At 38.0% G+C, this 17181-nt stretch overlaps 1 protein-coding gene across 2 annotated transcripts in view; it reads right to left on the bottom strand.

Moving 5' to 3' along the window:
• Positions 1-16897, bottom strand: part of FYB1 (FYN binding protein 1) — a gene marked incomplete at both ends in the record, with an annotated part of 39649 nt that extends 22752 nt beyond the window's left edge. The window contains one exon of one of the 2 annotated variants that reach the window (XM_079548182.1): positions 15754-16897. In XM_079548182.1, the coding sequence (XP_079404308.1) occupies positions 15754-16876 (1123 nt within the window). The remainder of the gene's footprint in view (positions 1-15753) is intronic. The other variant, XM_079548181.1, reaches the window with a different exon arrangement.
• Positions 16898-17181: the final 284 nt, after the last annotated feature.

Here is a 17181-nt window from a genome sequence, read left to right as displayed (position 1 = left end):
CATGGCTTCTTGAAGCAATACCTGAACATACATATCAACAAAAGTAAATTTGATGAGATTAAAATGTGTGAGATCATAAAATTTTAATGCCGAAAGTGCAGTTTTCTTCAAAAGCCTAACCCCAGAACAATGTGAAATAATACCGAGTACTGAAGAGACTGCAGCAGTGATAACGTGCACCAGCTAGAAAGAGCCAAAGTGGGAATGATTAGAGATCTTGAAAAAGTGAATTCCTGAGACCCTGAATGAATTGTGCTTATTTTGGTGAAGATGACAAGACTGAAGGAAAGCAAAAAAGCAAAAAAGAATACATAAAAGTCTCTGGCAAAGTAAAACAGTTCTTTTTTAAAAAATAAAAGATAAAAACAACAACAAAAATCATCCCCTGCTTCTCCATTTATATGGCAGAGAAGACAAGAAGTAATGAGCTTAAAGACCAGCACTAGCTATTAGGAAGCATTTTCTAGTTTTCCTGGTTTGGAACTGCAGGCAACCAAATATCAATCTAAGGAGCATTAGCAAAAAGGTTTTTTTCTCAAAACTTTCTAATTGTACAAAGATTTCTTAAGGGTAGAACTCCAAAAAATTAGTGTTTTTGTCTCAAAATTGTTATGTATTAGACCTTCTTGTCACATCACTGTCCTTTTTCAGCTGTCAAGTTGTTTATCCTCTGTCTTATCTAGACCTTTTTTTTACAAGGCACTGAACTACTTAATTTTCACTTCACTTTTATTTAATTCTCATTTATCTGTTCGGAGTCTCTATTCATTGAGACTACCAGCAATAATCCCTTATTTCTCCAAAGTCCCTGATGAAGATTAATACAACTGACTGTTTAAGCATTTCTCTGCAGCTGGATCCTTTCAAGTGGATTCTAATCAAAGAATGAAGGCAGAAAGACTGTTTTCATAAAAGTGATGTTATTTGGTATTGATTATACTCTGAAATTTTTGTGTTTTAACTGTCAATCCCATATCAACTTTTCCATGGTGATATATCATGCTACAGTATTGCTTCACTGTGATTAGTTTGTAGGACTAAGGTAATGATTCTGCTCAAGTTCCTGTGCATAGTACTCCTTCCACCCTCTCAAGAGCCAAATCAAAGCAAAAAGAAAAAATGTCAGGAAAGAACTCCATATGCATTTTAGATTAAATACCTTTTAATTTTTTTTAAATATGAGGATTGAACAACCTATCTGTTTTTATCTATTTTCATTGCTTGAAGCTTAGATAAACTGAATGGTTATTATGGTAATGGAAACATAGCCTTTTCTGTTCTCTAACTGTTGAAGTGATTTAGAAGTGCAATTACCTACACCTACACAAACTGAGACTGCTCTGAGTATAAAATGCTTCAATTCTAATACTGAAAATAATGGGATGAGTGAAATAGGAAGGCAACACTCAGTATGAAAAGGCTGTTAGGAGGCTTACAGAGACAAAGCTATATGATGTTTCAGTAGAAATTTATTTATCTATTTATCTATCTATCTATCTATCTATCTATTTATTTGTATTGGAGCAACTTAATTTTATCCCCTTCTCTCCCTGGTACTCCGAGGATTCAGAAAGGTTCTGTGCTGGTACAGGAACTGAAATCAGCTCTGGACAGTCAGTATGAGAGATTAAATCAAAACTGTCTCCTGGTTAAGGAGGCACCTAAGGGAAGCCACAGAAAACAATGTGATGGACCATCACTGCATGACAGCTTTGATTACTAACACTACTTCCAAATGGCCCCTTCTCTGTTCTTTGCTTTTTCACATACCAGGAGGTGCTGAGAAAGCAGATAAAGAAACTGAAATTCTTGACAAAGAAGTGAAAGACTAGATGAAATGGAATTAGTTTCTCAAGTCATGTGCAGCTGTAGAGAAGCTAAGAGAAGTTTGCCACAGAAACTTTCCATAAAAATAATTAAAAATTGCTGCTAATTGTGATTGATACTAAACTTTTAAAATCATTCTTAGAGCTTTAGCACTCACAGCAGAACTGAGCACAGAACACTGTAAACTGTTCTCCTATGGGCTTGGGGAGCCTTTTCTAACCATTTCTGTAAGTACAGTTAGCAGAGGTCACCTGCATTCCTGCAGAACATTTGTATATCAGGAAATTCAGGACACTGAAATTGTCTTGATGTAATGTATATACCTTGACCCTTGCCATTGCTGACTTGTGAAGGAGATAATGAAATACCTTCAGTAGCTAATACAACATCTAGAGACAGAACTCGTCTTCGCTTTTCATCCAGGTATTCTGCATTATAATTTTAGTAAAAATCAGCCTGAGTATAATAGTTCTCAGTAACACCCATGCTTTACTGTGTGAATTTGAAGAGAAACTATAGAAAACAAACAAACAACAGCAACAACAAAAGCATGGAAACAAAAAATAAACAGATACACCCAATTCCTTGGCACCTCTGTACTCTGCGCAGTCACACACAAGTTTAAGGTTAGTAAAAAGGGATGATACCCTTTCTCTCCTTATTAAAAGTCAACTATAACTGCCTCAAAATGCTGCATTTCTCAGCCCTGAGATACTGACACCGGAAACACCTAGCAGACCTGGAGGAAAACCCCAGCAGCACCTGTATTCCTTACTGAAGGAACACACACAATCACAATGAGCAGTGCTGAGATGAAACAGGAATCTGATGAGAACCAGTGCTTCAGCAAGGACGTACTCTCCCCAGTCTTTTTCAGACTCGCAAGTTTTATGATATGGGCTTCAATGCTGACAAAGCTGAACTGGCACATTTCTATATATCCTCTTCCCTAAATATGAGGGTGTTTCATTGCTTGGATGAGAGGCTAGCAAACAAACGAGGAACAGTATCAAATTCTCAGCCTGAACAGATCAGAAGCAGTCAAAGAAAAAAGCACAGTAAAGCACTCACAGCTGCAGTTCAGTTCCCATGAGTTGAAGGTACAAACTGCTGATCAGTTCAACCTGTGATTCCTTGGCACTAAGCTATTAAGTAGGAATGATGAAAAATAATAGTTTTGATAGTTGCCCATGAGGTAGGAAGCAATCCCATTCTGCACAGCTTCAGCTCTTCATATTTTTCTTGAACCTTGGCTGGATTGCAGCAACTATGAATGCCTGCTGAGACTGAAAAGGACCTCTGGAGGCTATTTGGTCCAATCTCTGCTCAAGCAAGAACAGTCTGAGCAGGATGCCCAGGATCACGTCCAGACTGCTTTTGTAACCTTAGCTGCAAGAACTGTGAATTACATGTAAGGTATTGGGCCACAGCATCTAGGCCTCCATCCAGAAATTTCTAACTGAAGAATGCATACTGAAAAATAGAAACTGGACTTACAGATCACTATAATTTCAAGTTCACTCTCATCTCACCTACTTCACCAAAAATGTATTAATAAACACGTTATAGAAAAACCTGTTCCATAAGAAATAGTCTTCTTGTATATAGAGGGGAAAAGCTGTTTCTTCATTTCGTATCCTAAAAGCCAGACCATCTCTCTTTCTTTAGTCTATGGAAAGACCTCCTTCTTTATGATTCCTGATACAGTGTGCTACCAATGAGGAGTCACCCCTTTCTGGTTTTGTTAATGTAGAGAAAAACTAACAATAATCTGCTACTGTAAGGAAGGAGGTTTACAGGGTAAATGCCTGGAATTTCATACATCTAAATGATTTTTTTTTTTTTTTTCCCATGAAAAAAAAGGACTTCTAAGATTTTCTAGGCAGTTACACTGTTGGTCGAAAGTTTTGCATTTTGAAGTAAACGTCTATTTTACAAAATAAAATTCTTTTGAGCTAATTTGCAGATGTGGTATTGTTTTTCAGTTTTACTGCAAAACGTGTCACCATTTCTACATACAAGATTGGGGAAGGCTTCTGGGTTTTACAGAGAATTTGCTGAGAACCTGCAGCAACATTTGCAGCAGCTGATCACCCACTTCCTACTTTATTCATAATTTGCAGAGAGCTGATCTCTGCTCTGCTTCCCTAACCTGCATATTGATTTAGATACAAGCCATTATTTCGTGTTTCATTATTATGCTCCTTTGGAGCTGCTGAAAGTAAACAGGCTATGCTTGCAAGATTTCTGAAGCTCAGTGCTTTTCATATGCTGTTATCAGACATGCTGTAACCGTACAGACATTGAGATTACAGGAGGCATTGCTCATGCCTGTAAAACAAAGACCACAAAATGGTTTTGATTTTGCCTTCCTTGAGTCCAGGTCCTACCTTAAGATATATTTCAATACAATCTTTATTTTTTTTCTTTTCTTCTCAGCTTTCCTGACTGTTCTTTATCTAAGACGATAAAAGTGGTTTCTCACTATTATTCAGAGGAAGTTACCTCCCACAAAAGGGAAATTTTGGAGGAGGGAAATGAGGAAAATGAAGACTTAGCTCTGCTTAGCTCCTTCCGTTTTAAGAAAACATTGCTGATGTTTGCTCATACATCATAGAAATCAGGATCTGAGCAGATAGATCGAAAATTTGTCTCTCTTTTCCACGTAGAACATCTCATTGATCTAAACTGGGAAATATTTTCATCGGTTAAGTGGTATTTCAGTGCCTTACATTCTCAAGATGGCACAGAGACCACAGATCGCATACCTTGACGATAGCATATCCCATTCTACTCTACGACAAGACTGTAGAAACAAACAGATGAGGGGTAAAAGAACACCAGAAAAATCTACAAATGAGGTTGCTATCTGAAAACATTAGACGTACAATCAGTTTTGAGCTGTATGGTGGCTAAATATGAGATTGAATATTCAGAATACTTTGAGCAGAGCTGACTGGCATGAGGGAAGTGATTTCAAACAACTGATGTGTAATATGCAGAAGCATATCCTTATCTAAAGGGGAACCAATAATAATTCCCCTTTGAACTGTAGGTAAAACTTTTAGTTGTTTGATGAACAAACTTTAATGATCATTCTTATTACTTTTCTCAGCGAGAATTATTTATAAAACTGAGCCAATTATTTTTGTATTGTATGGGAAAAATATATGCAGGAGAAGAATAGAATAGAGATGGAGTAAATGCAAGATAGTAGTAGTTTAAAATTAATTAAACAAATGAATGAAGAGCTTGACAATTTCTTTGACTCGTTCAATGTAAAAAACAAGGACATCATGCAGAGCATACAGTTCTATTTAAAAAGTAACCTTAGAAGTGCAAACACTGATAGTCTATATGAAATGTCAGTTGCATAAAGAATTCCCATGCTACAAAATCTTGCATCCAAATCAGGGGCTTTTTGATCATTTATCTTCCAGATCTGCAAACAAGGAACATCATTGTTCCAAATTTAAAATTTCAGGAAGGCTCAGTTTCAGGAGGAAACTGATAATATCAGATATGTTCATTGATAAAACAAATTCTTTAGGATAAAATTGTCAGCATACTGCTTAAAAAGCTTCCTAAGATCTTGATGTTTAAATTATATATTTCTTTCTATCTGTACTGAATAGTTACTTTAGTATTTAATAATTAATAGCAAAGCATTCCATAATAACTAGCTATTTCCTATAAGAAGTATTCGGCTAACTAAAAGATCTTAATTATTTTCAGAAACTAGATATAAAGAACTTGATGAAAATGATCTTTAAAAAATGTATCAAATGATAAATGGAAGATTGAAGCATGAGAAGTTACTGTCTTTCAGAATAGAAGCTATATAAATAAAAATTTTCATGGCAATTTTAGTGGAAGTGTGTATATAATTGTGTTTAATGAAGATAGCTGTATTCTTCTACACCTGATTCAATCCTACAAGATGTTTTCTCTGGAAATTGAGAAAAAACTGTCTTGACTTTTCAAGTCAAAGTACATTTGCCAAAGTATACCATAAAAAACATAAAATCTAAGCATTCAGTTTAGTCTTGATTTTTCTATGAACACTTCACAACTCGTGTGTGTGTGCATGCTTGAGAGTATATTTAATAAAAAGAAAACGGTTATTGCTTTCTAGTAAAAATTGACATTCCAGGTTAAAAAGATTTGTGCATGTCTTTAGAAGGACAAATATGAAATAGTATGCATAAAGCTTTGTGCTGTGTTTATGTAGCATGGTTTAGGTGGTGGTGGGTGAAGAGAATGCAGTGGTGGCTTCTATGAGAAGATTCCAGCCATTTCAAAAAGGGACTCACCATGGCCAAAGCTGAGCCCATCAGCAAAACTTGTGTCACTTCTGTGATAACATATTAAAGAAAAGGAAAAAAAAAAAAATTGTGTAGCAGCAGTGAAAGAGAGGACTGAGAAAAACATGAGAAGGGCCCTGCAGGCACCAAAGTTAATGCAGGAGTGCAGGAGGTGTTCCAGGTACTGAGCAGGGGTGACCATGAGGGAGTGGCAGTGACAAAGCATTGCAGACTGATCATAGCCCCCATTCCCCATCCCTACACTGCTTGGCATAGGGAAGTTATAATGAAGTCAGGAGTGAAATTGAATCTGGGAAGGCAGGGGTTGGGAAAGGTTTTTTTGTTTACTGTTTCTGTTTACTTTTTTCTCACCGTCATACTCTTTATTAACAATAAATGAAATCAGTCTTCCTCAAAGACTTGAATCGTAGAATTCTAGAATTGTAGAGTCATAGAATCACTGAGGTTGGGAAAACCATTAAGACCATGTAGTCCAACCGTCAACCATGCCTGTGGTCGTCCTAAACTTTGTCACTGAGGGCCAGATCTACACTTTTCTTGAAAATCTCCAGGGACTCCAGTGACTCCACCATTTCCCTGGGCAGCCTGTTCCAATACTTCATCACTCTTTTAGAGAAGAAATTTTTCTTAATATTCAACCTGAACCTTTCCTAGTGCAACTTACAGCTATTACCACTAGTCTTCATGTAAATTACATGGGAGAAGAGGCCAACCGTCACCTCACTGCAATCCTGTTTCAGGTAGTTGCAGGGTGATAAGGTTTCCTCTGAGATTCTGCTTCTCTAGAGTGAACAATGCCAGTTCAGCTGCTCCCCATAAAACTTGTGCTCCAAATCTTCCACCAGCTTTGCTACCCTTTTTTGGACACACAGTCTTTCTTGTAGTGAAGGGCTCAAAACTGAACACAGTTCCCACAGTGTGGCCTCACCAGTGCCAAGTACAGCTGCTGCTAGTCTGACCCACTTTATGTATGTTTCCTTTTTTAAAAATTTATTAATTTATTTATTTTCAGAAACAGGATTGTGGAAAAGCACATGAAACCTCAGCTCTCCCTCCAAGGAATCCAAAAGTAGACAAATGATGGTAATCAGACCTGCGTCATCTACAGGAGAGTATTTCACTTCTACAGTGGAACTATGAAAGCTGAGAAAGTTGTTTTGGAAAACCATTTAGAACTCAGGAGTGTTCAGCAGTGCAGAAAATTGGATTTATTTTATAATATCGTTATTAACTTGTGCACTGTGACTTGCATAATACAATCAAAGAATGAAGGTTCATCTAAAGTCCTTCTTCATGTGAACCAAAATAGATCCAGGAAATGACAAGATAGAACAGAATATACAACATTGTACAGTTTTACATATGAGAACCACCAGGGATATATTACTAAAACAATTAGGAGAAATTAAAGACATCCCAGCTCAAAGAGAAACGATGTCAGACTTGAAAGGTATGAGAATTGCAGGCATTTTGGTAAGCCAAACACAGAGGACTGGCTTGGATCTAGCTAAAAGTGAGAACTTCAGGCTTCAGGATGCATCTTACGAGCAACATGTTGATCAACACTCAGCTGAGCATGAGCCAGCAGTGTGCCTAAGTGGCCGAGAAGACCAATGGCATCCTGGCTTGTATTAGAGATAGTGTAGCAAGCAGGATTAAAGAAATTATCATCTGTCTGTACTCTGTTTTAGTGAGGCCGCACCCTGAGTACTATGTTCAGTTTTTGGCCCCTCAACAGAAGAAGGACACTGAGGCCCTTACGTGTGTCCAGAGAAGGGCAGCGTGTGTGGTGAGGGAGCGGGAGCACAAGTCTTAGGAGGAATGACTGAGGGAACTGGGATTGTTCAGTCTGGAGAAGAGGAGGCTCAGGGGAGACCTTACTGCTCTCTGTAACTACCTGAAGGGAGGTTGTACCAAGGTGGGGTTTGGCCTTTTCTCCCATGTCACAAGCAATGGTTTAAGAGGGAATGGCATCAAGTTATGCCAGAAGAGATTCAGGTTGGACATAGGAGAAATTTCTTCTCTGAAAGAGTGGTCAGGCACTGGAACAAGCTGTTCAGGGAGGTGGTGGAGTCACCATCCCTGGAGGAGTTCAGTAAATGTTTAGATGTTGTACCGAGGAACATGGTTTCCAACTTTACTATGAAATTACCTGTAAATTAATGTGATACTCTGGATACCCATCGCTACAATTAACTGTAAAGCAAAACACAAATGAACTTAATAATGTGGAAATTTTCAGCTAGTTCTTATCATTTTTCTTGAGCTCTCACTTAAAATTGTTAGTGTAGATTGTATTCTTATTTTTATCTAGGATAAGACCAGATTTTGGAATACACGTGTCCTTGTTACAGCAAAATTGTTTGTGTTTTGTTACCTATTGAATACAACCAAATGATGAAGATTCATCAGAAGCGTTTCACTATATGAACCAAACAGGCCTAGGAAAGAAGAAGATATCAAAAACTGAAAAAAGAAAACTTAGAGAAAATTATTCAATTGAATCAGCTTCAATGTTTTTCTGTCGAGCACTTTTTGTTCCCTTTGTCAACTTTCATAATAATTCAAAGCTGTCTTTTTCTTTTTACCTCAGAAGTTTTACTAGTGTTCTCAATACATCCACCATAAAGGTTTCTTTTGTATGCAGAATAATCCCAAAGGCATTTTGTTGTTTTCATCCAGCACTGACCCCAGTTTAGTAGAACACTGGATTGTAAAATTACATAACACATCATGTCCTTCATTCAGTTCTTTGCAATTTCTAGACTAATTCAAAGAACATATTGGGAATATACTTGAATTCAAACCAGAAATACCTCAGATCAATTTCAATTACTCTGTTGATATCATTTTGCAATTGCTAGCAAGTGATCATTTAGGTTTCTTCAACAGAATAAATAGGTACATCTTCAGAATCTTAAATTATGCATCTCAGATACTGAATACACAACTCAGGATTGGGCTAAATGGCATTTAGCTTAGTCAACTGCAGGAATGACTCTAGAATTCGTATGTAGATTGAAAATACGGGAGAAAAACATTTGTGTGCTTGTCGTTCATACAAGGTTACTCATACACAGTCCACATTTTGCTGTTAATTTTACAGCAGTCTGGTCATATAAAAGGGAACAAGTATACCAAATAAGGTCTTACAAAAAAAAAAAAAAGAGAATATATCAGAGAAGATCTATGAGTGCGCCAATTATAGCAGCTGTTTTCTTAGGCAGATCAGTAATTTGTAGTCATATTTCAATCAGAGTGGTTATGTTCATTTTTAAATTGCAGTTTACTTTTTTTTTTTTCTTTTTTTTTTTTCACTGATATAAGCCAATCAGAATTGTGGGGGGAACCCTTAAACAATTAAAAGCAACACTTATAAAACTTCAGTGACAGGATTTTTTCCATATTATTAATATTCTTCTTTGCTGTGGAGAGTCCTGAAAGAGTCTCTGACTGAAGCAGACAGAAAGCACGTGGTTGCTCTTTGTTTGTTTACTGAAAATTTTCAACCTAATATTCTGTAATTATGATGCATTTAATTATAGCTGGAGAATGAAGAGAAAAGCAGAAGGACTGAGGGAAAATTAATTCAACTAGTTGGTTGGAACTGTCTTGTTTGAGCTAATGAAAGATAGTTTGAAATTACAAAGGAAGAAAAATCCTTTTTTGAAAGAAAACTTACAGTAATGCTGTCAGTGACAAAACTCCCTTGGGGCCAGATGCACTCAAGTGATGACAATGCACTTGTACAAAATTGCATATATTGTATGGGTTTTCGTACACTGTGGTCTGGTTTGCATCACAAACTCAGAGCTTTGGATGCGTTTCAGCCGAGTATCTTTCTTCAGTTCTAGGAACTTCAAAAATTGATTCTTCTGTTTCTCAGCCATGTTAAATATTTCAGTTTAATTTTGCTGAAAGATGAATCCGTTAGGTTCCCCTATGTACAATGACAGCAAAGGAGGAATGTCTTTAAAGGAAACCTGGAAAGTTTTTACCTTAGTTTATAATTACATGCTAGTCCAGATTTCATAGCACTTTCTAGCAGATCAAGCAAAGTTACGTTATTTACACCATCCCCTTGTTTTACTTCCATCTAGACAGATCGCTTGCCTCAAGTTACAGTTCTCTTTCTCACCTTACACCTTATGACTGAGCTGTTTTGTAACTATCCAGTTACACTGGATAGTTTTCAGTGAACACTGAAGAAAAAAACACCAGTGACATTTTAAGTCTTGATTCTGCTGTAAACTGTAGTGACTTCCTGTGATTAAAAAAATCCCCTTTTTTTTTTGTAACTTTGGAAGATGTTGTTTCATTCTGCCATCTTATAAGGACAACAATTTGCTGGCTTAAAGGGGCTCTCTAAAGATGGTCAAAATGTTATTTTGACGGGTGTAGTGCTTGTCACTTAGAAAAGTGTTGTGCTATCTTAGACAGCGTGCTTTGCACCTCCACTTTTAATTCTGCCAATATCACATTATCCAGTACAAACAGCTGTGCCGCTGACTAGTTATGCAACATGTTGTAGAACAGAACCCTAATGCGGCCAGCAACACTGCCTTTATGCAAATTATAAATTTTCTTGCATGCATTATCTTCTCCTTGATTCAGTACAGTTTCCTTTCATTTCTCCCACCACCGCTCAAAATCTTCTCCCAAGCAAAATTCAGAGCACTGGCGACTTCTACAGACTTCATGTGGGTGGCCATCTGCGCTGACAGGAACCCACTGAAGTCAGCCCAGGTGCAGTTCTCTGAAAGCAACTGTGTGTTGTGGCCTCACATGGAGTGATGTCAGTAAAACGGTTTTGTTTCTCTCTTTTATTTTTTTAAAAAAGCCCTGTTTGAACTTTGGATGCTTGTTATTAAACATCAATGTGAGTGTTATTTTCCGAGTGTAGAAAGCACATGCATCCCACTGATTCCAAGCTGAGGTAAGTATGATCTCAAGAAAATAGATTTAGTGGGGCATGACACAAATTTAGAATCATAATTCTATGATTCTGAGTTGGAAGGGACTTGCAAGATCTTGAAATGAACTCCTGGCCTCTCATGTGAATACCCAAATATCAAACTCTATGATTCAGAGTGTTGTTCAAAGGCCTCTTGAACTCCAGCAGCTTGGGGCTGTGCCTGCTGCCTTGTGCAGCCTGTTCCATGCCCACCACCCTCTGGTGCAGAGCCTCTTCCTAACATTCCTCTGATGCCCCCTGATGCAGCTCCATGCCCTCCCTAGAGCCCTTTTGCTGTCACCAGAGAGAAGTTGACATTTGTACCAGAGTGCCATGTATTCATAGGCCCAGACTGGAATTTTTTGAAACCTGTCTTCAGTGGAAAGGAGTAATAAATTTGTCTCAGCAGCGCACTTGTATCTGCAGGGGTGTTGCCAGGATAAAATGAAAATCTCTAATCAATAGCCAGGCAATCCATAACATTCGTGCAGGAATGATGGGCTGTCTAAATCCTTCCTGTACATGTGAAGAACTGCTGCATCTGAGGTGAGTATTTCAGCCTCGTATATAAAGTTATTTTGTGCCCAATTAATACTTTTTAATGAAAAAAAAACAGTACAGTAGCTTTCATGGGAAAATATAGCGGTCAAAAAATTGAAGAAAAAAAAAGAAAGCCGTGAACTGATGCTTTTGAGAAAGCCAAGTTCAAAATCCTGGTTTCAGTCAGTAAATACAAGTTTTCTGCACCCCAGGCAGATGTCCTTAGCACATCTTAAACAGTTGCCATGAATAAAGCTTCTCTCTTCACAAAAAGACACTATAAAACTCAAGTTTTGCTCTAGTACAGATTTAAAAAACAAACAAACAAAAAATAAACAAACAAGCAAAAAAACCCAACAAACAAACAAAAAAAACCCCAACAACACCCAAAAGGTTAGATCTCAAAAATCCATCCTAATGAATGAGAAAGCCTTCTCCATTTCCTTCACTATCTCCATTTTTTACTCAGTCTATAAATCACAGCAGAGAATAAAGCAAATATGGCAAAGCTGCTATTTGTCAGGAAAAAGTAATGAGCAGAAAGAATTAGTGCTTTTCAGTCCTGAAATGACAGATAAAAGAAAAAGAGAAAATTAGAAAAAGCAGTTTGGTTAAACTGCCTTTCCGAAGTGGGTAGGTTTTGTCATTCAGGTTTCCAAGAAACCCAGCAGTAATGAATAACCGTCAAACTGAAAATCAGTTTTTTCAGGATTTGCTCCAGAACACCGGGTCTCTCCACCAAAAGTATTCTGCATAGTCTATATACTCTACTATTCTGGTCACAAAGAAATGACCTGCATTTAAAAAAGCCAAACATAACATCAAAGTTCACGTTAGCTCTTTGGGGGAGGACTGAAGGTCAATGTCAGCATGAACAGATTTGTATTTATATCATATCTCAATCTTCCACTCCTGATCTGGTCCAGAGCATATAATAGAAAAGGCTGTGGCTGATCTCTCAGTTCTACTTAGTTGTGTTTGTGATTTATAACGTATCTGGAGTGCAACCTGTACCACCACACTGGGCAGGTCCATCTTTTGGCCCCGTAACCAGTGCAGTTTATCCAAGCAAATGGCTGTACTCCCACTGGTCAATGACAACTGGAGATTCTCCTTCTAGCAGAAGCTCTGACATTATCTTCATAGCCGCATTCATGTGATCAATTCATTTGAAATACAGAGTAATATTTCTAGCTTTCAATTTAAGAAAGAGAATGAAAAAAACCAACACGTTGTCACTACAAGAAGTGAAAGAAGTAAACAAGAAAACAAAATAAAGCAACAATCCGGATATTTTCTCCATTAATTGGTTAGAAGTAAAATTGAAAATTATTTTTTTAAAATTATTTACAATTTTGTGTTTCAGCCTTGGTCAGGATTACTCAAAGTTTTAGCTATTAAAGCTCATACTGCTTTTGTTTAATCAAAACATTTGCAAGTACTCATTGCTGAAAATGCTTCTTTTCCATTGTGAAATTTTTCTGGGCAATGAATGGACAGTCGTTCTTAACAATGCTCTATGCTGAAGAGATGGCTGTTCAAACTGTTATGAATTGATATATTTCTTTTAAAGAGACACAAATTTATATCATCTCAAGACCTGGCCCTGGTAATGAGTTTGAGAGAGCATTTCCTTAAACACAGGATGACAGAGGGAAACCAGAATATAGCAGAATCTTCACATCATAGACTCATAGAATGGTCTGGGTTGAAGAGGACCATAATGATCATCCAGTTTCAACCCCACCTCCACGTGCAGGGCTGCCAGCTGTTAGATGAGGCTGTCCAGAGCCATAGCTGACAAGACAGTACATTTTATGTTACTGATAAACTCCTTCTTTTTGAATAGCAGAAAATAGTAATAATTATATATAGCTACATGCATGCTCTATCGTGGCCTTCTGTCTTCTTATAAACTCTGATAATTTTCATCTGATCGTGGCACTTTCAATTTGATCTGTCTCACAAAACCCAGTCTGGAGTGCATTCAGAACTGCCAAAACACAAGTAATGCTGTATTCTAAACACAGAAAGCACAAGTAAAATTTTATATCAAGTAATTGACATCAATTTACCTGATGGTTGTGGATTCCTTTAGAGCATCTGTTTTCAGCTTCATCAGATGCTGAATCATGTAATTGAGCATATCTCTTTCCTACTTAGTATATTTGAAATTTAAGAATCTAAGTTTGATCTGTTTAATTAACCTAAGAAAGATGCTTAAAATAGACTACTGTAGTTAATGTGAAATGACCCCCACTGTCAGAAACAACTTAGCTGTGTGTTTTACATGACACAATTTGTAGTGGGACATAACTGCATAAAATGACTTGAGCTAAAAAATATTGGTGAGGCCTGAGTATATTCTTTGCTTCCTGAACTCAATGTAGGTAATAGTGCATTAAGAAAAACAAGTAAACGAAACAAAAGACAAAACAAATAAGTGAAAAAAAAAAGCCCTCAAAATTTAACAGAAGAGTAATTTTTTTTTGTTTCTATCCTTGATTCCCCTACATGCACTGCATTCTCCTGGACACATAAAGCTTAAAACTTTGATTTTAAAAATATAATCAGAATTTTTTATGTGATCATAATTCCCAGTACCTGGTCATATAACAAAAAAGAGAGAGAGCCCCCTTAGCTGCCCTACAACTTGGAATAAAAGCATGGCAATTGGCATCCCCCCCTCCTGCTGGAGGTGAAGACAGCTGATTAGGTCGTGCCAAGGACTACCTGAAATGCACTGGGGGAAAAAACCTTGACCTAAAACTTTTAAGAACAGGTGTTTTAAAAGAAAATTAAGGACATGCAGAACATCTGAAAAACTGACCTCTCCTTCAAGGAGGTGACAGCAGATTTCTGGGTCTAACTTCAAGAAGAACTATCTTAGATAAATTAGATTTTCAGACACAGCTTTTTTTTTCTTTTTTCTCTTCAACTTGTCACACATGATGAAAGGAACTTGTTGAAGTAGAAGCAGGAGTAGAGAGAGTCATGGCAATTACTTTTCTTCACAGAATCACAGAATTGTAGGGGTTGGAAGGGAGCTCCAGAGATCATCCAGTCCAACCCCCCTGCCAAAGCAGGTTCCCTACACCAGGTCGCACAGGTCAGCATCCAGGCAGGTCTGGAACATCTCCAGAGAAGGAGACTCCACCACCTCCCTGGGCAGCCTGTTCCAGTGCTCCGTCACCTCACTGTAAAGAAGTTCTTGTGCACATTTGTGCGGAACTTCCTATGCTGCAGTTTCCGGCCGTTTCCCCTTGTCCTGTCTCCACTCACCACTGAAATGCACATACTCCTATATATTTTAAATGCATTCAGAGTCTATTATCACACGCAAAGCAATCTCAAGTTTTACAGAAATATATTAATATTTGTGCCTGGATTACAACTATAAGAAATTTTGAAGTCTTGGCTCTTCATAAAAATAGTGACGCAGAGCCTCAGATGCTACAAACTTCGATGCTATTGAAATCACACAAATCTAATAGAAACTACAAAGTGAAGGAGATGCTTATAGGATCTAGATTCAGATTTGGGTATGAGATCTATTCAGTTCCACTTGGGAATGATTGATTCTGTAATCTTGCAAAGTGTTCTAACGTGCACGGTATTCTGATATTCTGAACACTATAAAACTCAGTGGCTTATAGGGTCATGTGGTTAGTCACTGTGAATGTCAAAGAAGAAAAAAATGTATGGTTACAACAGGTTTACTATCACTTAGATATCAAGATGTGCTCAGGAAGTTCATTCGAGAACAGAGCAGAGTACATCAACACCTCAGTTATAGGAAGTAACTAGTCCAGTGTCCGTTGTGAAAAGCACTTAGACTCACTGCTACGAGTTATAGCTACATCTAAGCAGTTTTGAAAAACAAATAAACCCAATACAGAAAATATTCCTTCTACACTATATGTTGCTGAGATAGAAAGAATATAATTTTAATTTCTGTCCTGCCCAGAAGAGGCAAAGGCATATACTAAGGCTTTAAGGGGCTGTCTGATGCACAGGTCTTGCGTCATTTTCAAACAGAAGGGAGGATTCCACCTGAAATGAATTGGGTGCTGAAAAGAAATAAAAGCAAGAACAGAGAGGACTCACTGTCTCTTGGGATGCTTTTCTGGAACCTTTCCAGGTCCACGCTGGGTGGTCGGCTGGGCTTCTGTGGGGGCTGGCCCAGCTTGAACAGCGGGGGCAAAGACTTCCGTTTCGGGGCTCCTGAGCTCCTATCCCAGTCATCCTTCTCTTCTGACCCACCCAACGACTTTCCTGCAGCAAACGCTGTGTTTGTTTTATGGAACTTGGGAGGAGATAAACCAGATTCTTCCTGGATGATTTTGTTCAGAAAGATATTCCTGGAGGCACTCATTCCCTTTTCTTCAGTCTTTTCCTCTGCGTTTTTGGGAGTGCATTGAGATGCGCTGGACCAGTGGCCAGTAGGTTTCAGAGCCATGTTAGAAAAATGACTGCCTACAGTTTCTGCAGCGCACTTACTATTTTCATCCATTTCCTTTGTTGCTTTAAATGAGTGCATATTTGGTCTAGGGCCTCCTAGACCTTTATGTGGGAAAGCATTTTTACTTGAGGTGTCTTCATTGTGGGAAACTGTAAGGTTTACAGTAGGCTTCTGTGCAAGAGCTGGTTTGGAGAAAGAAGGCTTAGGATCATTTTCTTGTGTTGCAGACATGAACTTTTCCTTAACTCCAGCTACTTTTGAAAATGATGCTTTTTCTTCACTCTCTTGTGCTTCAGAATTAAAATTTGGCTTTGTTCCCAGAGGCCTTTTTTCCTTCTCTTGAGGAGCTGAATTAAGAAGCTTGTTCCCTGCAGGTTTTGGATACTGAGACTTCAGCTCTTCTTTTGCCAAGTCACTGCTTTTAGTAGGGGTTTTAGTGTATCCAGCTTTTCCATCACTTTCCCTATTAGTTGCCTGAAGGTGAACCCCAAACCTTTGCCCAACTGGTTTCAAATATGGGGGCTTTGGATCCTTCTCTGTCTTATCTTCGGTTGAAGGCTTGACTGCCAGAGGAGGCTTAGGATGAGCAGGTTTTTGAGAAACACTGGGTCCTGAAGAAGAAGCTGCATTTCCTTGACTTGCGAATTTCTCAAATACTGCTTTCCTTGTTTGTAATCCTGAATGGGTTGGTTGTCCTGTGACTTTAGAGAGTCGAATGTTACCAGAAACATCCTCTGAAGGGCTGTTACCCACGTTAAACTTCGCCATGAGTGACTTCACATCTGCTTTTCCATCCTATGGGCATAGAGAAATAACAAAGAAAAAGAAACAATGAGAAAGTGTCAGTTGAAATGTTCACACATACTGTACTTTAAAGAATTTCCTGGTCTGAGGCTTGTAGTACTGCTGATTGGCTGTGGAGATATTGTAGCACATCTTCCTGTAGGGTTAGAAAAGCTAAGCACTTTGTTGCATTCCTGCTGTGGTTATATAATCTTCTAAATTTTTCACGACAGGTTCTGCATTCAGACAGTGATCATTCAGCTCCTTTTGTTCATAGCATGATTTCTGAT

The sequence above is a fragment of the Tetrao urogallus genome (assembly GCF_951394365.1).
Source record: "Tetrao urogallus genome assembly, chromosome: Z".
Taxonomy (NCBI): domain Eukaryota; kingdom Metazoa; phylum Chordata; class Aves; order Galliformes; family Phasianidae; genus Tetrao; species Tetrao urogallus.
The sequence above is the reverse complement of the archived record's forward strand: the minus strand, read 5'-3'. Positions and strand labels throughout refer to the sequence as shown.